At 37.5% G+C, this 27497-nt stretch overlaps 1 protein-coding gene across 2 annotated transcripts in view; it reads left to right on the top strand.

The window, feature by feature from the left end:
* Positions 1 to 6: 6 nt before the first annotated feature.
* The window catches only part of GNPTAB (N-acetylglucosamine-1-phosphate transferase subunits alpha and beta), a 39580-nt gene continuing 12089 nt past the window's right edge, over positions 7 to 27497 (top strand). For both annotated transcript variants that reach the window (XM_042835896.1, XM_042835895.1), the window contains exons 1-12: positions 7 to 107; positions 3822 to 3907; positions 7664 to 7783; positions 9592 to 9633; positions 10513 to 10718; positions 11367 to 11431; positions 11719 to 11853; positions 20012 to 20173; positions 22002 to 22181; positions 23204 to 23374; positions 24736 to 24859; positions 26319 to 26522. In XM_042835896.1, the coding sequence (XP_042691830.1) occupies positions 78 to 107; positions 3822 to 3907; positions 7664 to 7783; positions 9592 to 9633; positions 10513 to 10718; positions 11367 to 11431; positions 11719 to 11853; positions 20012 to 20173; positions 22002 to 22181; positions 23204 to 23374; positions 24736 to 24859; positions 26319 to 26522 (1525 nt within the window). In that variant the 5' untranslated portion in view covers positions 7 to 77. The remainder of the gene's footprint in view (positions 108 to 3821; positions 3908 to 7663; positions 7784 to 9591; positions 9634 to 10512; positions 10719 to 11366; positions 11432 to 11718; positions 11854 to 20011; positions 20174 to 22001; positions 22182 to 23203; positions 23375 to 24735; positions 24860 to 26318; positions 26523 to 27497) is intronic.

The raw sequence follows: 27497 nt of genomic DNA, 5'->3' as shown, positions 1-27497 counted from the left end.
AGCTACTGCAGCGCCAGACCTACACCTGCCTGTCTCACCGCTATGGGCCCTGCCTCTGCCTCGGTGGCCTCGTCCTCATGATCGTCTCCGCCCTGCAGTTCGGGGAGGTCAGTACGGCGTGGCAGCCCCTTCCCGCGTTCCCGTCCTCCGTGCGGCTGGGCTGGCGGCGCGCTGCAGCTCCTTCGCGCTGGGCGCCGCCTCCGGGGGAGCGGGGGCTCCATGGGAAGCGTACTATGCCCGGTGCTCCGAGCTCGTTTGGAGTGGCAGCGGTGGAAGGGAAAAGCGGCTGTAGCTCGTGGGTGCAATCTGTCCCCAAGCCCGGTTTAAGCTGCTCGCACTTGTTGGCTCTGCTGGGTGCGAAATCCGCCCTCGCGGAGTCGTGCCGCTCCCCGGCCGCTTCCAGATACGAGTTTTGAGTGATCCGGAGGAGGTTGATAGATTGTTTTTAGCAGTCCCGGCTTGCTCCGGCACAGAGGAGCTGGGAATAGGCTGTGCGCCCCAGGTGTGTGCTGTCGTGACCTGTGCCACTGTTTGCACTGCCCTTCTGGGGTTTGTCAGTGCTGTTATTCTGGTTTTGGACGGGCTGGTGGGATTCTTCCCCAGCCTTCACTTGGCAACCAGGAGCAACGGGGTCCTTCTTCCTTCCAGAGATTAAGGAGTTAAATATAGCCTGCACTGGACTGTGTTACACCGCTTGCTATTCAGTATAATTTTGTAAGCGATGGGATGCAACTTACTTGGTCAGTGTCACATGCAAGCAGACTGGTATTTCCTGATTCCAAGATTTCTGAAGGAACGCTCTCTCGTTGTTGTGTGTTTTGTTGGGTTCTCCTTGTTATCACCTGTTTTGTTTTGATCCACTCTTTCACACTTCAGAAAAGAGAAGAGCCAGTGTTATCTGAAAGTCTGCAGTGGCACACAGTCAGAAGTTCAGTTTCGGTCAGAACTTGAAGTCTTGTCTGGCCGTGCTCCCTGCCTGCCGTCTTGCAGCCTTCAGAAATTCCTGAAAGGCTGTGTAACCAGGTGTGAGTTAATGATGTGATACTTTCAGCCATCCATTTGTTTATAATTGTCAAATTGGTCTTGAAGCTGATTGAGATATATCTCTTGGTGCTGTTAAACTTTGAATAAGCCTTTGATTTTCTTTAGAATGAGGACTCCAGACAAGCTAGCGTTTCTGAGAACTGCTTCAGTCCTTGTCCAAGTTATGGCTGACTTTGCTGAGTATCAAACCCACTGATTAGATGTTTTCCTCCCAAATCTTAGCTTTCTACTTCCAGCTATGTTACTATCAGAACTATTTAGAAATCTTAGGTACTATTTAGGCAACAAACAAATCACTGGCAAATACATGTACATACATTTTCAAAACTGTAAGTTAAGAAAAAATACAAAAAAAAAAAACAAAACATCAAAACCACAATATCTTTTGTTGTCATTTTTAATAAAAAAGTCAGTAAGAGATGTTTGCATGCATTTTGCTATTTATGTTTTAAAGTGTTCCTGTTTTGGCAAATAGTGGTAGTTAAAGGATTTGGTAGACTGAGCTTCTGAGAGTAAAACACTATTAGACCTCTTCTGGTAACCATACATAGAATAGAAAGCATTTCTGTTCTTTACTATGGTCTGCTAGGCAGTAGCTACTACAATATATGTAAGAATTCTATGCATGAAACCAAGACATCTTTCTAGTAATTATCAAACGAACTGTTTTTAACGTTCTGTGGGACCTTTCAAGGGCATGCAGTAATATGTTTCAGACCCTGTTATCTGAGCAGAGTATGTAGTTCCTTTTTTTTCCGCTGCACTTGAAAAGTAAATGATGACAGAAAAAACACTGAGATTGGAATAATATCCTAACAGCCTCAAAGAGGAAAAAGAGCATCATTTCAAGAAAAAGAATAGCCCAGGGAAATAACAGTGCATTTAAGCATGATTTGGGAGCTACAGGGTACAGGATAGCCAGGCCTCAGCCAATGCTGTAGCCTGGTCATAAGTTAAACTTTGGAGTTTCACGACAGTTCACCTACAAACAACTTGTAGCTGACCTTCCATTGATCACTCTGCCTTGTCAAATGTTTTTCAGTTAGAACAAGGGAGCCATTGTTATCACACAGCTGATACAGTATCTCCTAATTGGGGGTATCTTCATTTTTCTCTTCTTTTTTTTTTTTTTCTTTTTGTGATGTTATTCCTTAGTGGTTTTATATATCTGTACGTAAAGTTGAAGCAAGGAGGCCTTAAGGTGCTAACACAGTGCAAAACAGTAGAAAAAAAGAATGTATCAGATGGGAAATAGGTAACATCTTAATAGACGTGTATCTAAAGAGAGTTGCTATGGTTCTTTCTTAGTGTAGTTGCACAAACAGACAAAGTAAATGTTGGAATGGTTAATGTCACTCTAGTGGAGAGCAGTACAACAAAATGTTATTTTACTCAAATACTTCTGTACTTCTTCCAGGAGCAGGTCAGTGTGCATCAATTCATAATTAACCATAATTACAAATGTTTATGTCTAGACAGCTTTCAGTGTGTAGGGTTTTAAACTAATTATTTCGCAAAAGGACATAATGACTTGAGTGTGAAGAAGTGTAATAATGTTTTCGGTATTTAAGGAAGTAGATATTTTTGCTCAACTTGCAAATCACATGTCCTTTGTCTAGGAGGAACGAGATTGTACAGATGTGATTGTGATTGCAGTGAGACCGTGTGCAGCTTTGGAAATAATTTTGATTGTCACTGACACATGATGAGGCTTCCCTGTCCTGTGTATGCTTTAGAACTCTTTAATTTACTTGAGCAGGCGTAAGGGTATAGAGACTCGTCGTCTTAAAATGGAGGGATGCAGCCTCAAAATTTATGGGTTTCATTGCTATTTTAGAGAAATGGTGTGTTTCATAGTTGCCACAAGAAATAAGGAGTAGTGCTACTTGAATCTAGGCAAGTACTGCAAAGTAATACTATCATCTGGTGGTGTCCCATCCTCCCCCTCAGTACGTATCTGTAAGTATGTTATTGGATAAAATAAACCCCTACCCTTTTATCTCTTGTAAACATTGTGAGATGATACTGTGGTTTTTAAAGTTAATCTTCTGCTGCAAAAGATATCGTGGTAAGTTTGTTTCAGAGTAAAATCTTTATTTTTTAAATTCATTTATTTTTCAATCTTAAAGTAGTGGTCCATCTCCAAGACTTAGCTCACTGGCTCACAGGGCTGGGTGAAATCCAGTGTCAAGTTAAAGGGGGGGAGGGAAGTTTGCAGCCTGCAGAAACACTGAGCTGCTGCATGAGCTGGGCTGCTGTGTGAGCTGTCACCTGCAAAGCGACTGACTTGGTTTGCGCCTGGGTTAATATGCAGAATTTGATGTGTCCTGGCCTGTTTGCTTTCAAAGGTCAGATTTCAGAGGTATGAGAATAGAAAGGAAGACCATGAAATTTGTGCAAGGTGAGGAAGTGGCTCTTGCTTGCTTTGAATCATATTCACTTTAAGATCTCAGTTTTGAGAAATTGCTGTGTTTTGAAATGGTAAAAAGCAAGGCGGAGATGATCAAAACAAATAGTGACTTAAAAACTACATCCAAAAAACGTGAAGCCCTTCCTTGCAGGAATAAGAACTAAGCTTGTTTTAAATCAAGCGTGCCGCAAGTTCTGCACCTGATTCCTACCTCAACGTAATAACTTAGGTTGGATTCGTTTCTGGTCACGTGCTTTAATACAGAGATTAGCTTGAATGAAAATGGTCATGCTTGAGCATTTCAGAAATAAATGCCTAATTTTAGAAGTTGGTGGCGTATAGTTGTTTATATTTCTTTTCTTTACAGGTTGTGCTGGAGTGGAGTAGAGATCAGTATCATGTTATGTTTGATTCATACAGAGACAACGTTGCGGGCAAATCGTTTCAGAATCGGTGAGCTTTATTTGCAGTTGGAATATTGCATGTTTTACTGTTGAATGATTTCTCAAATATTTATATCAAGTATTCTAGATAAAGTAAGTAACTGTTGAGTATGACTTTTTGTATGGGAAATTGTATGAGTAATGAATTACTAACGGAGAGGTTCCAAAATTGTGAGTTAGTGCTTAATATCCCATTGTGAAAGTCTGGAATTTGGAATTTCTAATCATAGATATATAAATCTTAAGTACATTTAATTCATCCAGTCTGTAAGGAAACAGCGAAATGACAATAATATTAACAGTGAAGGGGAAATATGATATATTTTCCATATTAAGATACAAACTTATTTTGAGTTTTCCATGACGTCTCAAAAAAGGGATATTATTTAGTAGAAAAGTCACAATGCTAACAAGAAGCAGCATTTTAAAGGTGAACACATTGAGGTCACCCACAGCAAATTGGAAGCCAAGTCAGATGGGTCATTTGCATCAGTTTTGCTAACTGCTAAGTAGCTTCTTGTGGTTTCTGAGTTTGTGTCTGAGTAGTCATGGGATCTGTTGCTCAGGAAGTCAATGGACTGTGAATTGGTAGGTGGAAGAAGCTACTAACAAGTTGTCATCTGAATCTTGAAGCACTGATGCACTTGACTGGAAAAAGCCCTGAAAGCAGATGTTTAGTCTGCATTGAGGTTTGTTGAATCATGGGACAGCAAAAATGATCAGATCAGTTTGTCATGCTTGAGTGGGTAGGTGCAGGATAATTCCTTAAATGTGTGTTACATTGTATTTGTGAATACTACTCACTTCTATAACCTCATCTGACTTCCCTCCCCTAATTAGCAAAGAAAGGCAGATGAAGACAGTGATACAACTCATATAGATCATTAGCTTTGTGTATACATCTTTCTGCAGAGTTGAAGTAAAAGTGTGATTGTCTGTACTAAAAGGCTGCCTTTGTGCTAAGTAATTCATGTTTTTATAAGATTGTACTGTCATGGTGTAGAAATAGTTAACTTCCATTTCTAGGCTGTATTGTTATATTTCATTTTGGATGTGTAAAGCATTCCTTAGTCAACTTTCACAGAAGTCAGCTCTTACAGTGGAGAGCTTAAGGGCGTAGTTGGACTGTACTTGTTCTTGAAAGAGGTTCAGCAAGGATTGAGATCACAATATGGTGGCCTGGGAGGGATCCAGAGGCTGCTGTACTCTCTAGCAACTGCGAACACTGAGACAATGAGGCTTTGTCTTCTGGCTCTAATCTTTGCTGCAAGCATGGCTCTCCCACATATGCAGACATCATTGGGATGGAAAATGTGTCCTGGCAGGTGCACAGACCTGCAGACAGCACACAGTGAGTCTCCTGTTCCTACAGCAAGAGATGACTGCTCTGGCTTCATCTTCAGATCCTAGTTATGCTTTTTGATTTGTGTGTAAAAATAGGGACATTTTGGGAAGGAAAGTGTAAGGGATGATCTGAAAAAGATAAAAATCCTCAGTCTCAATGTTTTTTTTCTGTTTTTTTTAATTTTAATTTTTATTTTTTTTTAGAGGCATTGAAATAAGTCAGAAAGCTTTGAGAAGATGAATTCATTGCACGGTTACTGGTCCTAATTGGGGGCACTGTAAATTAGGAGCAACAAATTAATTATGTATATTTTTTATGATTATGTCTGATAGCCACTACTTTTCTCAAAGATGTATGCTAACCATTTTAAAATGCATTAAGAAATTTTTCCTAAGTATTCAGACAAATTGTGAACAAATAAACTAATGGATCTGCAAGCAAATCATTTATTTTGGTAGCTTTTTAAAAATTATCTCTGTAGCCATTGCTAATGAAGAATGAGCTTGCCACACAAGGGTTAATTCAGAGCTGTTATTCAGTGCTACAAATTGAGTGTAGAGAATTATGTAGTTATATTTGCTGTTGTACAGAAATATACTATTAGCAAATGATAAGTTGGGAAGGGTTTCACAGGTGTGTAAATAGTGCTAAAATTGCATCACACCATAGAACAAGTTGGAATTCAGTCTTTCCTTCTCCACATTTTATGTTCTTAAGTGAAGCCTACGTAAACAAACTCTGCACTTTGCCTAGAAGACTGAGGGTTGTGCTTTTGAAATCAGCTGACTTAAGTCAGACATGAAATGCTCCTCCTAGCTGTAGAAGTCAAGGCATTGCCAAGCCAATAGTTTAATTGATCACAACAAATGCAGAAAAGCTGACGGAGCTCCTGCCATTGAATTTCTGCTGCTAGACAAAATCTATGCAGAGGTGTGCCTGTTAATGAACCAGAGGTTGCTCTGTCTCCTCTTGCTGGGTATTCAGATTGTCTTTAGAATGGCCCTCCAGCATCCTTTAGGTATCATAGAAGCCTTAGAGTTGGAAGGGACTTCTGAAGGCCATCTAGTTCAGCTCCCCTGAAATGAACAGGGACACCCCAGCTAGATCAGGTTGCTCAGGGCCTCATTTGGCATGATCCAGCCTTGCCATGAAAGTCTCCAGGGACACGGCATTAACCACATCTCTGGGCAACCTGTTCCTCACCACCCTCACTGTAAAAGAGTTTTGCCTTTTATCTAACCTAAAGCTTCCTTCACTGAGCTTGGGAATCAGAGGGAAGATGGAAGAGATGCTCACCGTGTCTCTCTTTGCATGTTGTCTGAAGGGTGCATTGAGTGGGAAGGAACACCTTTCCTTGGGTAGTTCATTGCTTGGTCCTGTAGATCTTAGCATTGGAATATTATCCAAATTCTGCTTTTCTCCTAGCTATGTCTTCACTTACCTTTCATGGAAACAAAGACATCAGAGCGAGAGAGAGAGATTAAATTCTGAGGATCTAAACTTATTAAGTACAACTTAATATGCGTGGCAAGCGATTGGATTGTTGCATTTTGCTGAAGTCTGCGAAGACCATCTGCAGTTTAGGAAGATATTAGCGAGTAGCTTGATACTGGAGCTTCTGAAGTTACAGTTGTGGCTGCCACGTGTTGTGTGGGGCTGAAGGGTTTGTCTCTGGCAGCAGCCTGGAGCACCTGCAGAAACAAAGGTGTGGGCCTCAGAGTAGAGATAACCATCAGCAAATAGAAGAAAGGTACTCAGAAACCTTTCTTTGCTGCTTCTGCATTAAGTATGCTGGGACAACTGTAAGCAGTCAGCTACAATTTCACAGTATTAAATTGTGTCGGGCATGGATTTGATTGCTGTTTCTGGTATCTGAAGTCTTACAGCCTGCTGAGGTTGTTAGCTGGTGAAATCCCAAGTAGAAGATCTAAAAGGTGTTCTAAGATAAAGACCTGGTACTTGTGAGATCTTACTCCCTCTGGGAAATTACCTGACACCACAAACGATTTAAGACTTTATATTTCATGCTGTCCTGTCTAATTTTAGCAGCTGGTGCATTAAGGATGTGCCTTAATGACGTTGGTACTGGCTTGAGAAATATTTAATGGGCTGTCGGGAGTTGGGTTATAGGTTAACATGTCACTGAAGTCTAGAGCATAAATTTCAGATTTCTTTAGTTACTGAGTTGTTATGCCTGTTCTATATCCTTTTTAGATTTTGTCTGGGCTGTTTTGCCAAAGGCTCGTTTATAATTGAGGGGTGATATATATTTAGCTGAAGGGATGATTTTTTGCTTTGTCTTGTTTGCAGCTCAGACACGAAGTAATTTTGTTGTTTGACAGAAACTGCTATTGTAGGATGCCACAGACGCTTGTAATGTAATATTAAACAGCTCATGTAGCTTTCATCTGAATTATGTAGGCTTTGTTTACCCATGCCAATTGATGTGATATACACCTGGGTGAATGGCACAGATGTTGAACTGATCAAAGAACTGCAACAGGTCAGAGAACAGATGGAGGAAGAACAGAAAATAATGAGGTAATAATCATATGTATTTTTTTCAATCCTACTGAAAGCAGCAATCTGATGTACTAGCCCTCTTTCTTTTTTCCCATGTTGCTCAAAGCAAGTTTTTCTTTGTTTTGATTATTCTCAAATCCTTGTTTAAGTTCTACATTTAACTGGGAAACAGTGCCTAATCAGGAAGCTGCTTAAAATACAGAGCATAATAATTTGAAGTAATTAAAGCTGTTTTATCTTGAATTTGTAAAATGCTATTCAGAAAACTGTGCTTTGTGTACAGGTCATTTTGTATTGATTTCTGTAACTGCTTGCAAATAATAAAACAATCATAAAACTATACATTAAATTTTTGCTTGCACTGGGCTTAATAAAATATGTTTTTCTAAAGGCTCCTTCTTAAAATTTGATTTGTAGTCTCCAAACATAGAAACTGAGGAATATCATTCACACACATTAGAAACATATTTTTCAGCCTTCTAACTAAGGCAATAAGGAGGAAGATGTAGTGATTGTGCTACTCTGGCCTGTAAAACTACTGATCTGAGGGCTTCAAGTAATACGTGGCTTTGTGTTTAACGAAGACAGGCATTTTGCATTACCATTGTGTGGGCATTGTAACCATTGATTTAGTTCTTTATAGACAACTCTGTGGTAATGTGTTCTGTTTGAACCAGAAAAATACTAAATGAAAGAACAAGGACATATTTTAAATATTGAACATAATATTTTAATTGAGAATAATCTGAAATTCACAAGTGAGTTTAAGATGGACCTGAATTTTGTCATGTTGTGACTTGCAATTAGGTATCTTTCACAAATGAAGTTGCTACTTTCACAGTAAAATACATTGTTTAAACACCTTAAAGGTAGACAGGGCCTCTGCTCTGAAAGGATTCTGCATTTATTATGCAAACATTTGTATTTTCAGCTCATTGATACTAATGGGCAGAGAGATGCTGTAATTCCCTGTTTTACTAAGAGGAAAACACACATTGTGTTCCTCCATAATGCTGATTTGGAAAGTTTGCGTCAAACTCAGGAGTAAGGTTCAAGTCAGTATCAGCTTCAGCATCTAAAGAGACAACCAGTTTCCCTTTTATGTAATGTTGGTTGTTTTTTTTTTCCTGATGTATTACTGAATTGTTTAGCACAGTTAGAAAAAGTTATTTCTTGAAATCAAGGTAACTGCAGAAGACAAAGGCAAAGAATCTGCAAATCTCTGCTAATGAGTATGTATTAAGTACTGCAGACTTAAACTTAGTAAATTGCAACTTTTTTGTTGATCCACCTGAATCAAATTAATCACTGTCCAGATGCTTTATTCTTCAGAAGGAGAGAGTAACTTGATGGATAGTGTGTGTAGGAGCTGCCCTTGTGATCACATTATGATGTTATTTTTTTCTTTAGCATGTGGCCAGTGCATGGTAGAACTTACCAGGACACACATGTTCACCAAAGCAATGAATTCAGTCTTGTTTCAGCTCACTTCAGCCTGGTTTATTATTGTTGCTTTTCCTATAAACAGCAGTTTAATTAAATAATGTAGTAATAAGCCCTAAAAATCTTGTTGGCAGAGTGTCTCTGCTGCAGATCCAGCACAGCCAAGAATTTTTTGAGTTCTGCTGCACATGGGTGAACAGTGGGGAAGCACGTCAGCCTGCTCTCTCCTAAAGTAGGCCACAGGCCAGTCCTTGGCACTTTTATGGCTGGGCTATCTGTGCTTTCACAACATGTCCCTGACTCAATTAGAGCTCTGAAATTAGATTAAATTCTTTGTAGTCAACTTAGTGTTTTTTAATGTAGTTGTTTTAATTTTGTAATAGGGAAATCCTTGGAAAGAATGCAACAGAACCAACCAAGAAGAGGTAAGATGTTATTTTTGTTTTTATTTTATTTTTTGTATTGGCTGTAAATTGAAATAAATTATAGTCTACTCTCTTTCAGCTGAAAGAAAAATGCTGGCAGGGGGTACTGTTTATTTTTCTACAGCCTGAGCATGCTTTCCTTCTATGCAGTTCCAAGAGGTCTACAGCTTGATAATATACATGCTAAATAACAGTAATGTGATAGTGACAAATATGAGCTCCTTAGTTGGACAATTTCTGAAGTTCAAAAACCATATGCTTGTCATTGGGTAGACATAGTTCATATTCTGCGTGAGGATTTTTAATTTATATATATTTGGAGCTTTACAATTCAATAACATTATTTTTTTTTTTTTTTTTTTCAACTGTGTCTTTGCCTTTCATTTGTGTACATAGCACTGCAAGTTCTTATTTGTGAGGGGCCAAGGCTCTTGAGACTGAGTGCTGCCAGGAAGCAGCAGGGCCTGCTTTGTCTCATTCTTCATTTGGCTTGGTTGTTCTGCTGTTTAGAGATCTTTATAAGGTCTTATCTGCTTTGAATCTCAGCAAACTTTGAAATCTGAAAAATCTTCAAAATCTTAAAACAAACAAACAAACAAAAACAAACAACAAGAAAACAACACCATGAGTGAGAAAAGAAGTATTTGGTGGAGGGGGCAAGGGATGGGAGAATGAATTATGGAAATGCAATAAACTGTAGCAGTGGGATGCATGTCTTCTGCAAAATAAGCATACTCTTTAATTGTTCCCTCCTTCCTCCAACAGACTTCAGGAAATAGTTGTTCAGATTTTACAAAACCATCTTTTGTTGCACCTGATGTTGATCTATTTTGTAAATTTTATATTGGTGTTAAATATACCTTTGTTATTTTTCTGTAGTGAGAAGCAACTGGAATGTTTGTTGACACACTGCGTTAAAGTGCCAATGCTTGTTCTGGATCCTGCACTGCTGACCAACATCACGCTGAAAGACCTCCTGTCCATTCATCCTACTTTACAAGCTGCTAATAATATGTTCTTTGTAGCAAAACCAAAAAATCCTTCCACCAACGTGACAGTGATTGTTTTTGATAACCCTAAGGATGGTAAGAGTCTGTTTGTCAGATTCCAGATGGTTTTCCAGAGTTTTTATTTTGGTTTTCTTTCATTGCTGACTCTGCCACTAATTTTCTTTTTGTCTTTAGCAAGTCATTTAGTCTTTCCCCCTCAGTCTCATCCTCTAAATGATGACATCAGAGATAGTGGCTCTTACCTACCAAACAGCTGATTATGAAAGATTAAACAGTTCTGTGCTTTAAAGTACTATTGCAAAAACAAACCTGTTATCTGAGAATCAGTGTTGCATTGATAATCTCACAAGACTGAGGATTAGATTTAGAAATGTTTTTTTAATTGTTGTAGTATATAGGCTGAATGTTGTGCAACAACATTCTGCCTTTCCTTAAATGATTGCACACCTTAAATTATCTGTATGTTCAACACACATAAGTAGGGTCTTAGACCAGGCATAGGCTTCTTATTTAAAGATGTAGTGCCCAGCCCACTACCACCCACTTGCCCAGACTTCGCTAGCATTTGTCTTGTCACAAAGAATTATTTGCCAAGTATAAAGACAAATCTTCACTCCTTAAGCATTCTAAATTTTCAGTTTAGAAAAATATACTTTAGTTACTGCAGTATAGAAAAGAAATGACTTCCAGTTTTTGATTGCCAATGCATTTTATTTATCCTAGCTGAAGCTGCCCATTCTGGAATGTTGAAAGACAACAGCAAGCATATAGTATGGAGGGGTTACTTGGTATGTACTTTCAAAAGTTATTAATTCTTTTTGCTTTTGTGTATCTTAAACTTTGTGTGTTTTTAGGAAGTATTTCTATGCTATTCTCTCTCCATAACTCACATATAGTAAGAAGTGAAAAATGTTTTAAAATTATCCTTATTTCAATTTTGCACTTTAAGTTAAGTGACAAACTATATGCTATTAAATCTATCAGCTGCTGAAGGGTTGAACGAATGATGTAAATTACTATAGATGGTTAAAAAAAAAAAAAGAACTGCCTTTGTACCCTATATTCTTGTTTTTAGACTACAGACAAAGAAGTTCCAGGTCTAGTGTTAATGCAAGACTTGGCCTTCCTTAGTGGATTTCCAGCTACGTTCAAAGAAACAAATCAGCTGCGATCAAAACTACCGGAGAGCCTGGCCTCTAAAGTAAAATTGGTAAGGACTTGGAGTAAAGAGTAACTTATTTGTGTTGTTTTTGTTTGCTTATTTTGGATGCTTTCTACAGATCTTGCCTATCTAGCAAGAGAACTGTCGCAGGTGATGTCGTCCTATTTCTGATTGTAATCTTTTTTTGTGTGTATGTGAGACTCTTCTTGAACTGTGAAGAATAGTAAACAGTAGATCAGTTGCCTTCAAAATGCCAATTTTCCTCTCTGTGACTGTAAGTTATTAGGCGTTAGATTTATTAGCCTGCAGTAAGTAAAATAAAATGCTATATTTATCAGTTTCTCTTAGCCATTTGCTATAGGCTACTGCCTTACTGAAGTGTACTGAATTACAGGATTGTTTGATGTGACAGAATTTTGTTTGTGTGGTTTCTTAGCTTTTTTTTTTTTCCCTCCTTCTTTCGTTTTGGAACAGTTATTTTAATAGTCAAAGCAATTAAATTTTTCACACCTGAACGTTGTATTTATCTCTTCCAAGTGTTCTGTATGGTCCTAAGCCAGTTGTACATCATCTTACCCATCTGCAAGGCAACGAGAGATCACAACTTATACGATTGTGTCACTCACTGACATTTTGTCTTTCATCCTCTTCTGTGTTTGCACACCTTTTGCAGTTACAACCTGGTTTAACAGACATAGAAAGCTGCAGAACTCTGTGAAAATCATTGACTTAGGCATTGGAGAGATGAGACTAAGCTCTCTTTCTGAAGTAAGAGCTTAACAAGGTGAAGAATAGCTGTTCTGCTACCAGTTAACTAAATCCAGTGCTCTGTAAAGGGAGCAGCACAGAGACGGTGGTAGTATGAGAGGGGATGAGAGAGTGATGTGAAGGGAACTAAAGAGGTGTGTAGAGAATTGGGATGTCAATCCATACAAGAAATGTCTTCATTTGTCTGATGTCTACTTACAGGATGTGACAATTCACTTTATGACTTGTTGGTGCTTGAAAGAGCATGACTTGCTTTCCTTGTATCTCTTTAGCAGTTTATGTTATCAAATTGTGTATTGTGCTGCAGCTGAATAAAGTGTAACTGGTTTTGTAGGCTGGTCACACTCCAGATGAATGCAGGCTGAATTTCTTGTCTTGGCTCCTGTTAGAAGATTGGTTTAGAATCTTATTAACAGTGGTTAGGAATAATACTAAGTAAACATATTTGTACCTCTCTTCCTACTGCTCTTAAGTAGCTTAATATAAATAGCTCCTAATTAGCTTTTAAAGCTTAAATAGCTCTTCTCTTTTGATTTTGTTTACGTCTTCTGTGCATTTGTGGACATAAGCTATGATGTTCTCCTAGCATTTTTTTGTTTCACTGGATCAATTAGGCAGTCTTCCCACAATATTGGCTCTCCATTTCTCTTATCCTAATGACAGCCCTTTTCTGTGATGCTTCCACTGTGAATTTGTCTGTCTTCAACATGATCAACTAGAATTTCATACAGCATTTTAAATGAAGCATCACCAGAATTTTTAGACAGCGTACATAGCTAACACAAGGCTGCAGACTTATATGCTGTAATACACTCACTGCAAACAGTTTTACCAGTGTTTCTGCGTGACATCCATTGTCTCCTTCTCCTGCTTTGTGTTAATGCTACTCATAAAATGGTCTCCTGCTGTTTGGGTGAACGATGGTAGATGTACTTTACTGTGATAGCAGCATTCTTCCTCTTCTCTCCTAGTAGTTACATTGATTAGATTACAGTGGGTATTCATGAGGTCAGTCCAAAAGTCTGTGCTGCTTGTTTTTTATATGCTGTCAGTATGTATATTTTCAAATTACTTTAAACAAATGGTGTTTCCTGTAAAATCCCTGAGCTAAAATGCTATTCTTCATTTAAAAGCAAGTTGAAGCATCATTTGGCTCATACAACAATTATTCTTTGAAAACTGCTACCGCCAGATTCTCATTTCCTATGGGGTTCAGTCCCAACTTGTATCTGTAGACAACAGGAATGATAAATCAATAAAAGCAGCTTGCAGACTGGAATCATGCAGGCTTATCCATGCTGGCACATCTCACTTGCAATCAAAGACTGAAAATCTGCTTGGACATACAGTATCTGAAGATCTTCTTGAGTGCAAGTTCATCCTTTTAGGCATTCCTACTTCTTCAACACAGCATAGGTTAGAGGTTTCTGGTAGTTCTAACACCTATGATTTAATGAAGCTGAATTGCTCAGAATACCTTTGGCATAAATTACCAGCTCTTTCCATTTATTCAACTTGCCCCTTAGCAATCAAGGAATTTAGTTACGAGGTGCTCTTTATTTTTCCTTCTGTTTTAATTTCAGATCAGTTAACTTACATTTTCTTCACCCAGGGTTATTTTCTAGGAGCAGCTCTTCTGTAATGTCTTCATTAATTGGCAAATTGGTATCTGAAATAATACTGCCTCAGTTCAGTGATAATTTGGTGGAAAATAAATCTATCTGCTTCCACATCTGGAAATATACTGGAGCACGATCTTAGATGATGTTTGTTCTGAGGAGCACTTGCTCTTCTGAAGTAGCATCTGGAAGTATATTCTATCTCCCTAGCAGAAGCTGCGTTCCAAAATAATTGACTGTTTTTATCCATAGTACCCTCTGTGTTTCTTAGTCAGAGTAGCTATTCTGTATCTTTCTTACGTCATTAAGTATCTTTCTGCCCTTGATATTCTGCCACTTTCTCATCTTACCTATATTATCTGGCTCATATTAATATTTTTTGCTGCTGAAACATTCTTTTTTTTTTTTTTTTATTGGAAGAATGTTGTTTTTTTTTTTTTTTTTTTTTTTTTTTTTAATCCATCTCTCCTCAAGACACTTTCTAATTCTATTAGTTTTGATTATTTCTTTAATCACATTTTCAAACTATTATTCAGTCAGTGTAAATGCTTCTTTTCTTTTTCTTTTCTCCTTTATGCTTCAGTCTGGAATTTTCCTTCCAGGATTGAGAAATTCATAATTTTCTCCAGGTTTTCTGCCACACGTCTGTAAAGCACAGGCCTTATTCTCAGGCTAGCCTGTGTTTCTTGGGTTACAATGAAGATTTTTCCATCAAGAGATGCTTTCCTTAGTGGATGACTTAGAAGAGTGAAATACCTGGATTCCTAGATTTGCCCCTTATTACATTTGACTGGTCTACTGGTTTTTATTCTCTTGTTTCAAGACTTGTTAGAGTGGAATGATTCTGCCTGGATCTTAATTTTTTTTTACTGCCATTTGCAACTGCAGTTAATTTTTTTTTTTTTTCATTCCAGCAGTATTTCCTAGCAGTAGTCATTACTCCAGAAAAAGCATGGATAGGTTATTTCCGCATTTCTGCTTCATCCAAGTAACCGGCTAGTCTGCTTTAACAGATTTTGAAGAATGCTATACTTTCTCTAGGGTTTTGGATTCCTTTTCAGATGAACATTAAGATGCCAGAGATGCAGCGTATCTCCTTGTCTCTTCATGGGAATGACATCCAATGCCTCTTATCTTTCTACAGGATTTTTCTTTACCCTGTCTTGATTGTTCAATGTTTGTTAACAGTTGTCATTCTTTGTGTGCTCTTACCTTTCTGTAGACGTTATCATTGTGACCAGCTTATTATCTGTTCCTAAGAGCTCCTCTTCTGCAATTTGGTTAGATGTTTCTCTGTGTAAACAGTTTTTTTTCCCTCAGGAATCTATTGCATTTTGCAGATTCTCCACTTCGTTGTCATTGTGCCATTTTTGTCTGTGTTCCACCTGGTAGTAGAAGCTTTAGAGCATTTAACCTGAGATTAGTGTACCCTGTGTAGTTATAGAGGCAGTTTCTTTGCCGACCAGTTGACTAATCATCAATTTATTCACGTTAAATCTATAACAGAATATGTGAATATAAACATAAGGTGCTTATTTACGGGGTCTAAAGCTTTGCATATTAAATGTGTATATAATTTATTGTTATAGACTCACGCTGGTTCTTCTTCTACAGGAAGCTGTAGGTAGGCAGCTGTGATAAACATAACCAGGTGAGGTTCCCTCTTTACCAACTAGAGAGATGCTAGGTTAATGCTACTGCTAAGTGGAAGGGTTGGTTGTTCAGTCTCCACTGAATCGTAGAATCATAGAATGACCAAGGTTGGAAAAAGTCTGTAAGATCATCCAATCCAACTGTCCACCTAACACCAGTATTTCCCACTAACCATGTCCCTCAGTGCAACATCTAAAGGTTTCTTGAACACCTCTAGTGACTGTGACTCCACCGTCTTCCTGGGTGGCTTGTGCCAGTGCCTGACCATTCTCTTGGAGGAGCAGTATTTCCTAACACCCAACCTAAAATCTCCTCTGGTGCAATTTGAGGCCATTCCCTCTGGTCATGTCACTAGTTACATATGGAAAGAGGCCAACTTTCACCTCACCACAAATTCCCTTCAGGTAATTGTAGACAGCTATTAGAAAAGAAGATTGAAGATTGTTGTGATTTCTCTACAGTTGCTGCTTCTAGAATCTAAGGTCTGTAAAGTGGTGTGAGATGCCTGGTGAAGAGGAATAAAGTTACACTTGCATTAGGCTAAACTTGTCTTATCACTACCTCCCATTTCTTAATGGATTCCTCCCTAGTCTCTTTAATGGTAGTTTCTTACTGCAGTGCTGAAAGCAAAGAAAAATTAACTTAAAATTTCATCTGTAAAAACATCTGAGCAGCTTTTAGAAGGGAAGAAATGTGGGAAGTGGAGACATGGAGGAATGTACCTTGCTGAGTATTGATAATGCTGCTTTAATCAGATCATTTTCGTTTGATTTAAATCACTTCTGAATCCAAAAAGCACTAAAAATTGCTCTTACCTCTGGACCAGACTTTTTTTTTTTTTTTTTGTTCTAAAAACCTTCAGTGGTTCTCTGAGAGAATCAGTTGTGCTCATCAAGAGGAGGTTTCAAGGGTGTGTTATGTGTGTTACAGTCTCCTGAATTTTTGTATTTAACTGCCTGCATTGCAGTGTAATAGTATGGAAACTTCATTCCTTTAGAGGGGTAAAAGCAGTATATCTGCTGTTGCATTTCTTGCTTTGCATTGCCTATGTTTTAATAGGTGTGGTTGGAAATGATTGGCTTTCTGTTATTTCCCATGCTTTCTTAATAGTGCATTAATAAACCACTAGGTGGGGATGTTACTCTGATTATGTGTTTGCTGCTAAGTGATATTTGTTTAGAGACTGGAGAGATGTTAATTGAACTTAAAATGCTGAAGAGGAGCTGGTAAAGAATATTTTTTACTCTTCCTTCCCCTGTCCCTTACCTACGTTTCTAAACGAGACTGTTATTGTTCAGCCTAAAATAGAACCAAAAACTAGGGAGCTGGAGTGATGTGAAGTTTGACAAGGGAAGGTTTGAAGGGTTTGGTTTGGTTTTTGAGACCATTGTACTTTCTTTTCTGCTAATATATAGTGCATTTCTTTTTGCGCAAAGGTGACTTTCTCTGAAGATTCAGTTTCCTTTGTGAAATTCTGGTTTCTCTTTAATGTGCACACACACACGTATGTGGACAAATTGTGTTAGAAACCAAGGTGCATAGTTGTCATTTACTGCCCTTATCTTACTGATGAAAGAAAATCTACATAGGAGCCTGTAGGCACTGTGAAACTGTGTGTTTCTGGATGCCCTGACAATGGAGTTCTGGGATTCCTGCTGCGTGCTCTTATTGAAGGAGCAGACAGCTGGCATCAGGAGCTGTTGCTGTGTGTTCTTAGAGCCAGTTCTGGGAAGGGAGCCTTAAGGATTGTGTTGGTTTTGACTTTCAGAGAAGGTTCTCCTACTACGTTAGTTTATAAACTTGGTAAGTGTACAGTGACCTCAGTATTTCATACTCACAAGAGCTTTTCCACCTCTTTGACATGACACAAGTCTCCACCACCCCAGCCTCACCTCTCCTTGCTATGTGAGAATGTGGCTTTTCCTAGTGTCCATATGGGAGTGTGGGAAAAAAAGGAGCATCTTACTTCCTATCCAGCTTACTTCCAAGTGTAGACTTAGCAGTGTGAAAGGTGTTGGCTCTGAAGGAGAACTTGTACTTGAAGTTACCTGATGTGGAAGATGCTGTTTTCCGTGGGTGGTGGTTGATATGCCATCCTGCTGGGGTGTCTTCTCAGCTGTTGCTGCTGGAAGCCAAAACTTGCCAGATCACTCTGACTCTTGGCACTTTACCTGCTTGCTTGTTTCTGTTCTGCTTTCACAACATCACTGGTTTGTCTGACCAGTTTGATCAGGATGAAGGCAGTCTGCAGAATATCATATTTCAAGAAAACGGGTAACTGCATGCCTCCTCACTGAGAGAAGGATAATAGATATGAGACTTTAGAAAATCTGCAAGGGAGAATGCTATTTTACCAGCAACAGAAAGTTCCAATCAAAGCATGAAGAATTTTAAAGGTGTGGTAAGTTATGTCATCGTGAGATTTCATTGGAATCTAAATTTATCCATAGCCATTCCTTATGAAAATACTTTTTTTTCTGAAAAAAACACACTATTGGTGTAAAAACTAACACAAGCTCCTAAGTTAATCAGTAGTACATACTTTTCTTCTACTTGTTTGCACTTGGACTGTTAATTTTAAAAACCTTAAGCTTAAATGTTATATTAGTTGGGAGCAATAAATCTTGTGGAAACAAGTTAAAGAGAAACTAAATAATCTTAAGTACTTCTTCTAGAGCAGCAATCTGGTTTGTCTTATGTATAGGTGACAGATTCTAAGGAACTGTGTGACACTGTTGTATTCCTAAATAAAGCACATAACCACTAATGGTAGCTTGGCAATCTGTAGTATTCAGATATTTTAGGGGTTGCTAGTTGCAGTCTGTAACTATACCTCAGCCACTGAACTACTGAAGCCACCCTTTCCACTCATAGGTTCAAATGATTCCCTGGAAGGTCTGAGATTTATCAGATTTTTCTAATGGCAGGCTTCATAAGTCAGATTGAAAGATCTCAAATAGCATATGACTCAAAGCATCAACAGCTTTAAAATGTCACAAGTGAGACAGCTGGTCTTGCTAAGGGAAGGGGTGCTGACTCTGGGACAAGTGGTGTTTTAAAATGAACAGAAACAGGCAAATTTAATAAATAAAAGAAAAAAAATCTGTAAGGGAATTATGAAGGTAAAAATTCAGTGTTTAAAATGTTATTAATTGCTTTTGCACATAGCATCCAACTGTGAAAATCTGATAGATGTGCTTATTACTCTGATGCTGCATGAAAGTACAACAATTAAGCATTGTATCTAATAAATATTGTTAGTGGTTAACTGCATTTATTCTCAATCTGAGTGTTGTTGAATGCAAGCATTTAGAGTGTGAAAGTGCAGCTGTACTTTGAGCACAGCATCTTCCCACATTCCTACATATGGTAAATACAGTGTTTTATTGGGGCTATGCTGTATTTTTATGGAAATGTTTCACTGCCCTGCAATTTGTAAGTTATAATACTATTAGATGGGACATCTACTGCAAGCTCCTTCTTGTCCTGTGCATTATGAAATCTGATAGCCAGAATTACTGGTGGCAAGAGATAAAAACAGCAAACAGATCAAACAGTCTCCAACTAAGAAATGACCTTAACAGCGTATTGGCAACCAACATTAAGGACTCAGAGACCTGCATGGATTAGTTCTGGAGCCCTTTGTATCTCAGATTTCTGAACTGTATGTTGATCTCTAAACCCTTCTGAATATTTCATGCTTCTGACAGCGAAGATGAATTGGTGGCCTTAATTTCCTCAGAAAAGTAATAGTTGACTAAAAGGGGCGAAGTATGATTCTTTCAGCCATATGAGAGTTGCGGTAATTCACAAATTCACATTTTGTTGTTGGAGGTAGGAGACAATGGAGGAGACTTACTCACTTAAATATTTCTGACACAGCTTACTGTCGCTGGATTATTGCGTTAAGTGCAGTATTTGTTTTGGAAAGTGAAGGCTTTGCATCTAGAAGTGTTCTATATCTTAAAATGCTTTTTATTTCCTGTTTTGTTACCCTTTTTTTTTTTTTTTTTTTTTGTTCTTTCAAAATTGTACTTCTCTAAAAACAGTGTTTACTAGTCATTTTTACTGATAATGCCAGCAAGAAAATAGAACAGAAAGATTGAGTTGGCCAAAGAACAGTGCTGCTGTGGGTACGTGCCAAACATTATTTTCTCCATTTGTAGTTGCAGCTCTATTCAGAAGCCAGTGTGGCTCTTTTGCAACTGAATAACCCCAAGGGTTTCCATGAACTGAGCAAACAAGCGAAGAAGAACATGACTATAGATGGAAAAGAATTAACGCTTAATCCTGCTTACTTACTGTGGGACCTGAGCTCCATTAGTCAGGTAGGTAAACTCTGTTACAGAATGTAAAGGTTGCAGTGTGCAGACGCTTACAATTAACTAATTAATGATGAGGAGCATGGGATTTCTTTAAAAAATTTGGATGCGGTAAGGTATTTATTATGTTGTAATTAAATGCCATAAGAACACTGCCAAATTCTAAAATCAAAAAGGAGGAAGCATCATGAAGAGTGGCATTTCATTTATTAGACAATAAGGAAATTTCAATTAAAAATGTTGCCCTCTACATGTGTTTTTATAAGGTTGTGGGCAGTAAAGTCCCAAAAAGCCTAATTGATGCTAACTGACAGATAAACAGATTGCTTGTGTGTGGGAGAGAGACAGGGTTTTATTAACAAACATGATTACCTTTTTCCCAGTATGCTTCTTAGGGTTTTGTTGTGGTGGGTTTGTTTTTTTGTTGTTTAGTTTAGTTTTGGGTGTTTTTTTTTTTTTTTTTTTGCACAGTGATCAGTGTTACATTTGCTGAACAGATGCTGATCACTTCTCTTCTGTAAAAAATCAAAGAAATTAAATACAGGTGTCCATAGGGAAAAGAGTTCTAATTTGAACAAGGAATAAATGCAGGAATGCTAAGTTTATCAAAAGGAAAACAAACAAAATCACCAGGATAGCTCTTCCAAGTTGAGATCTAAAATCTTGTTTTTTCCCTTAATAATGTCAAGTAGCATGGGTAAAGTTTCTAATAATGCTTAACTGGCTTTCTGTAGCCAGTTAACTTGGGTTTGGGGAACTTTTGCTTATTGGTACAGTCCATGAACTCAGACTTTGTATTTTCCCATGTTTACATTATTCATCAATTTATAAATGAGCACTTAGCTGATGTAGTTGTTTTAAATGTTTTCATTTATGTTTTGCAGAATCCATATATTGTATTAATATATATTGGAAAGGAGACTTATTTACAGTGCATAGAATTTGCAGTGAAAATTCAATGTTAGACGATTACCATTTTTTCCTCAAGTGTCCTTTTCTAATTGGGCATACTTCCATACTTACTCTTTATGGCAAGTTTAATTCTCAGTTTAGGAAGAGGCCATTAAGTTCTTCTAAATGGAGAAGAAATGTGGTAAAAAACATTTGTTATTTACCTGAGAAATTTCTAATTTCAAATGCTTCCCTTTAAAAAACTCATGGAAATCTTTAGTTCAGCTATTTGTAGTGAATATTAGGATTAAATTAGCTGATTGCCTCCTGCTTTTTTTTTTTTTTTTTTTTTTGTTTGTTTGTTTGTTTTTGTTTTTTTAAATGAAAGACCAGCAGATAATTGAAGAGCAGCTACATCACCACTCTTGCAGTATCTCTATATTAGGTGACACAGTTATATACGGTTTATGATGTGATGTGCTTGGAAGGCCCCAGTCTCTTAAAACAGCAGTTCTGAAAGATGATGTTACTGGTATGAAATGCAACTTGGCTTTTGATCAAGATCAGCAAATAATTGAGACTGATAATTCACGAGAGCAAGAGGGTGGGGTTTTTTGTTGTTTTTGTTTGGTTTTGTTTGTTGTTTTGTTTTTAACTGAGGTTCTTTCTCCAAGAGCTGGATCACATGAGGCACTGTCATCTTGCAGTGTGGTCAGCAGATGACTTAATGATGCCAAGTGGTGAGCCACTGATGTACTGTTCACCTTGACAGTTTAGTCAAGTATAATCCTCTAGAGGAATGTCAGTACTTGATCACTGTATTTTTATTTTTTTTTAATCTCTATTACTTATGACCCGTATGGTAAAGGATTCTGCTGTCTACTGGCTGGATTGGAACTTAAATGGTTTGTTTAAAATCTAAAAGATTCTTCTTTTTTAATAGTCTAAACAGGATGAAGATATTTCTGCCAGCCGTTTTGAAGATAACGAAGAGCTGAGGTATTCCTTACGATCAATAGAGAGACATGCTCCTTGGGTGCGACATATTTTCATTGTCACTAATGGGCAGATTCCTTCCTGGCTTAACCTGGATAATCCCCGGATAACCATAGTGACCCACCAGGTAAAAACAAAAAACAAACCCCCAGAGATAAGCAACAAAAAACCTCCAACCCTGGGAGAGAAAAAACAAAGCAACAAAAAGCCACAAAACCAATAAAAAAAAAACCCCACCTCACAACAATAAAGGAAAAAGCACAAAAGTACCATTAGTAAAGATTCTGTTTTGAAATGCAGTTAGCCCCTTTCAGCTGAAGGCTGCTTTTGTTAGGAACAAAGTGACCAACTCTCCCCCTTCCCATGCACTGTTTTGTTAAACCCCAATATGTTTTAGTACTTCAGATACAGATATCTCAGGTTAAGCAGGTAACTGAAGGTATATCAGCCCTTCGCTGAGTTAATTTCTCCAAATACTAAGATTTCAGCCAATGTGTGCTAATTTCCTTATAAAAGTATGTTTATTAAAAAACAACAAAAAACATATGGCAATAAAAGATAATTTGTATCCATGAACTCAGAACTAGTGCTAACCTAATAAATTTGCTGACAGGGTGGACAACAGTTGTTAAAATGAAGAAGATGGCTCCAAAAATCAACTAGCTACGCATTCTGCAAGGCTTATTTAAAAGAGAAAAGGAATCCTGCAAGCTTCCCAAATAAGTGAAACAACAAAAATACTCTAGTAGTTTTTTAATACAAAATCAAGAGTAAGTTTGATCTGTGGATATGACGTAGGAGCCTTGAGCAACTTAAGTGGTAACAAGATACTAATTCAGCTTCTGTTGCTATCTGCTTGCTAAGTTATCTGAAAGAGATGGAAGAACCCTGTTTGAATGTTGGAACAGATTCAACTTGAAATTTTGTTCTTCCTGTACTGCGCAAGTAGTATAAATACATGTACACTGGGCCTGATCCAGTAGCCAGTGAACTAGATAGTTTGTGTCTTTGCATTGAATGAGGTGCAGATTTTTGTTAAGCATCAGACATGAAAATGGTTTTACATGGGAAAAGGAAATAGAGAAGTTTTAGTTTTTTGCTAATGTTTTCTCACTTTTTTCTTTTATATGTCTCTTCTTGTTCTTTCAGGAAATATTTCAGAATGTGAGTCACTTGCCAACCTTCAGTTCACCAGCTATTGAAAGCCACATTCATCGTATCAGCGGTCTCTCTCAGAAGTTTATCTATCTCAATGACGATGTTATGTTTGGGAAGGATGTTTGGCCTGATGATTTTTACAGTCACTCTAAAGGTCAAAAGGTAAGCTCTTATGAAATAATTTTTTAGGCTTGAAACTTCTCTGTGCTAATATAGCAAAAAGTGAAGAAACACTACTTGGAAAGAGAGAGAAACGTACTATCCCTTCTCATCTTATACCTCTAATGGATCATTATTCTTAGATGGACAATTGCTAGCAAAGGTGCCATGTGATTGTATTGTGTTGATGCTTGGATTGCAGAATTACCTTCTGGTATTTTCTCCCTGTTTTTTTTTTTTTAATTTTAATTTTTTTTTTTTTTAATGGCATAATAGTCCTCTGTTTGGCTTCACTTTGTAATTTTTCTTCCACTTTCTGTGTGAGCACTGGGAAGACCAATTTCGTGTTTGAAAGCTGCCAACTCATCCCATGAAAAAAGTAATTCACAGGAAAATGTTCTGTTCCAAATAGATTCTTCCATGGAAATGCTGAGATCTGATGATGTTCAGACTAGTCTAATATTTAAATTTACCATTAACAATCTCTGTTCTAGAGAACTACAATGCCTTTGCCAAATCTTTGTAGAATTATATGTAATTGTTTACTGAAACAGTACACAATTTTTATTTTTTAGTGAATTTTAGCTTTTTAGTGAACATGAAGTGGTTTAGTTTTTCAGAAACAAATCTATCATAACTGGGCTTAAATAAAGAAAGCAGGACTATAGTTCTGCATAAAGACTATGGGGTACCAGCAAAGTTTTCAACCATCAGCTTGATCTACAGAAATAACCTGGAGAAAAACTTTAAAACTTGCATACTGTTTTAAATGTGCTACAGAAATCTTGAAACAGTAACGTCTAAAGGAAAATGTATGTGGTTTTTAATGCCCTCTCAGTTGAAAATGTATGTACTGACATGCCTTATTTTTATCTTGGTAATTCTAAGAATTATTTGATCAAAGAGAATCAGATGTTCAGTGTGTGCTTCTTATCTCATGACTGGTTAGTGATAAAGAAACATCTTTAGTCGTGGAAACAAATGAACTTCAGAGCTATTTTAGAGTGAAATCTCCTCCTTTATCAGATTTTTTTAAAAAAGATAAAAATACTAACTTTCATTTGAAGATGTTTTGCAAAAGTGAATTTGGGATGTCCTGGTATGTCCTACTTCCTATTTTCAGCCATTGCTGCCATGCTCTGTAGCCAAGAGATCTCATTTAATATGAGACTTGATCTCCTTCTGTTTGAAAGGGATAAAATTTATTTCACCTGATGAAGTTCAAATGCAGTTTAATAGTTTAACTTTGCACACACTGAAGACATTGTATACAAAGACCAATTATTTTAAATCTATATTCCAAGAAACAAGCTCAGCTGACTTTTATTTGACAGACCTTGGCTCAAACTGTAATATTGTTCCAGGTTTACTTGACTTGGCCTGTGCCAAACTGTGCTGAAGGATGTCCTGGTTCATGGATCAAAGATGGTTACTGTGATAAAGCCTGTAATAACTCGGCTTGTGATTGGGATGGAGGTGACTGCATTGGTAAGATGACAAGGTTAATTTAGGGCAAAAAAACCCATGCTTTCTTTTTTGTTAAAATTCTGTAATACGCAATTCTCCTGTAACTTAACAAACAAACAAAAAAATAACCTTCTGTAACAGAGGAAAAATAGTCATCCTAAATATTAAAGATAAATAAATTCACGTATACTAAAAGGAACGCAAATTGACAGCAGTGTATCAAAGGAAACTTTTTTTTTTTTTTTTTTTAGCTATCAAAGTTGACTACGTGACAGGAAAATTTTTGAACCTCAGAGTCCAAATAATTTTGCGCTTTCAAGGGAATTTCAGTCCTGGTTTCATTCCTTAACAAAATTGTCTGTTGTTCAGAGAACAAAACAAGTAAGAAAAGAGAGATTGGTAGATTAATTAAGAACCATGAACAGAATATCAGTATCTGAAACATTTAGTATTGTATATTGTAAATTGAAGTTCTGTGGATATGATGACAGTGTTTTGCACAGTAGTACAGGTTGTACTGTCTCCTTTCACTTTCCTATTTTTTTAATATTGCTTGCTTCATATTAAGGTGAAATTTTAAGTTGACTTTGCATTTAAATGTCTGACCAGAGTATGTGCTGGTAAGTTTATTTGCACAAGAGTTTTATGATACAGTTTAATTTTCAAAGTTCTGACCCACTTTCCCTTCATGGAGGAGGCTGTCTGTACACGCTCCTCTCCTAAATTTTACTTTATGTTTTTAAAGCCACAATCAAATATAGTCTAAGTAGATACTGTCACTTTTCTGATTCTGATCTGTGTTCCACTGCTTTTCCATTTTTGGATCAGTTTCCATGCCTTGAAAATCCTTAACACTATCTGGAAGTGAACACACTGGGGTAACTTTGAGTACAAGGTTCATTTTTACTTCCTTTTCTATTGAACACTTTAAATAGATATTTATTTTCATCCTTTATGAAGCTAGAGGATGATCCCCTCTCTTTTCCTCCCAGAAAAGCCATGATGATTGTGACGTACAGGAAGAGTGAATCATTTGACATGAAAGCAGTCGGAGCAGTCTAAGTTCATTGTGAAGCTGCACCTAAATTCAATTTTCCAGACTGTAGGTTATGAAAATGAAGTGAGGCTTCTGCACTGAGGAAGTGATGCAGTACTGTGGGGACCTGCAGAGTCAATAGTGCAAGCTGAAGTAAATCAGTTTTCTGCCTACATTTTTGAAGTTAATATAAAATACAGCGCTGTTTTTGTTGCAGTTTTAAGTTGGTTTGCAAAACTCTACAGTGAGATTTATATCTATATAAAATTATATAAAATAAAGATTGTACAACTGTACACAGAGTAGTTAATTGGGTTTCAATTTTTCTGTTGATAAATAAGATTCTGCTGACTTTTCAATCCAGCTTTAACACTGTATACTAAAATGTCCTTTCCTCAGAAGTAAGAATTTCAAATGATTGATCTTTGTAATTTTTCTTTTTAGGTAACAGTGGAGGTAGTCGCTATGTTGCTGGTGGTGGTGCAGTAGGAGGTATAGGGAATGGACCACCATGGCAGTTTGGTGCAGGAATAAGTGGTGTTTCATACTGTAACCAAGGTTGTGCTAATTCCTGGCTAGCAGATAAATTCTGTGATCAGGCCTGCAATGTCCTCTCCTGTGGATTTGATGCTGGTGACTGTGGACAAGGTATGTAAAATACATAGCTGTAAGTCTTCTCTTGAATTGCGTTAGGTTTTTTTGGTTCCTTGTCCTCCAATAGTTCTAAGAGCCCAGCAGTGTCAAGAAAAAAGAGCTGCCAGCAGCTGAAAGAAATAATCAGGCACTTCCTGTATTCACTAATCTAAACTTGAATTCATTTTTGCATGCTATTTTTGTTAATCTGTATTTACCAAGCATTGATAAGGTGAGGTGCTTGATGTCTTATGAAACAGCGTGCATCAAAGTCATTACCCAAGAGGCTTACACTTAAAGTGCAGAAATTATATTTCAGCTATGCAAACTGTCTTTACTCAAATGAGAACTGCTGATTTAATGATCTCATAATGGTTGAAAAAGGAAATTAAAGGACCTCTGTGATGCTGAAGGTGAGAGTTAAGCCTGACTTCGCACTCTTGCCAGAGGCTACTTTCAGTCACCTGTAGGTTCTGCTGGGGAGTGAGTTTTCTGCACGTGTCTTTTCCTTGTGTGCTGCTGGCTACAGAGGCTTTCATCTTATAATTGTGATGTTCAAATGCGTAAGCAACTGGATTTAGGATAGACTTTTGAATCTTATTTTGTTTAAGCCATGAGCTATGCCGTGAAGCAGGGGGGGGACGTCAGTAATGAATGCATGAGATTGCTATGTTTTCTTCGTGGGAAGGAAAATTTCATTTCAACGTGTCTGATTTTGGAAGTTCCAAATCAAGATGCAGTGTAGTAGTGAACAACTTTTGTAATGCGAGTGACAAAATATGACAAAAATGTAATATGAGCATGTTACTTACAACTGATACTTAATTTTTAGTGAGATGTAGTAATGAGCCAGCTAAGCTATTTATGTAGAAGGAATGTTTTCTAGAATTACAGTTCTTTTTATAATTGCCACTAGAATGAATGCCAGGTTTATAATTCTGTTCTAGTAAGCCATCATTAAATGCTAGTAAGAAATCAGAAGCCACAGTA

The sequence above is a fragment of the Centrocercus urophasianus genome, unplaced genomic scaffold (genome assembly GCF_019232065.1).
Source record: "Centrocercus urophasianus isolate 14NV4802_14NV808 unplaced genomic scaffold, USGS_Curo_1.0 seq_552, whole genome shotgun sequence".
In the NCBI taxonomy this organism is placed as follows: domain Eukaryota; kingdom Metazoa; phylum Chordata; class Aves; order Galliformes; family Phasianidae; genus Centrocercus; species Centrocercus urophasianus.
This window is presented reverse-complemented; position numbering and strand designations above follow the sequence as displayed.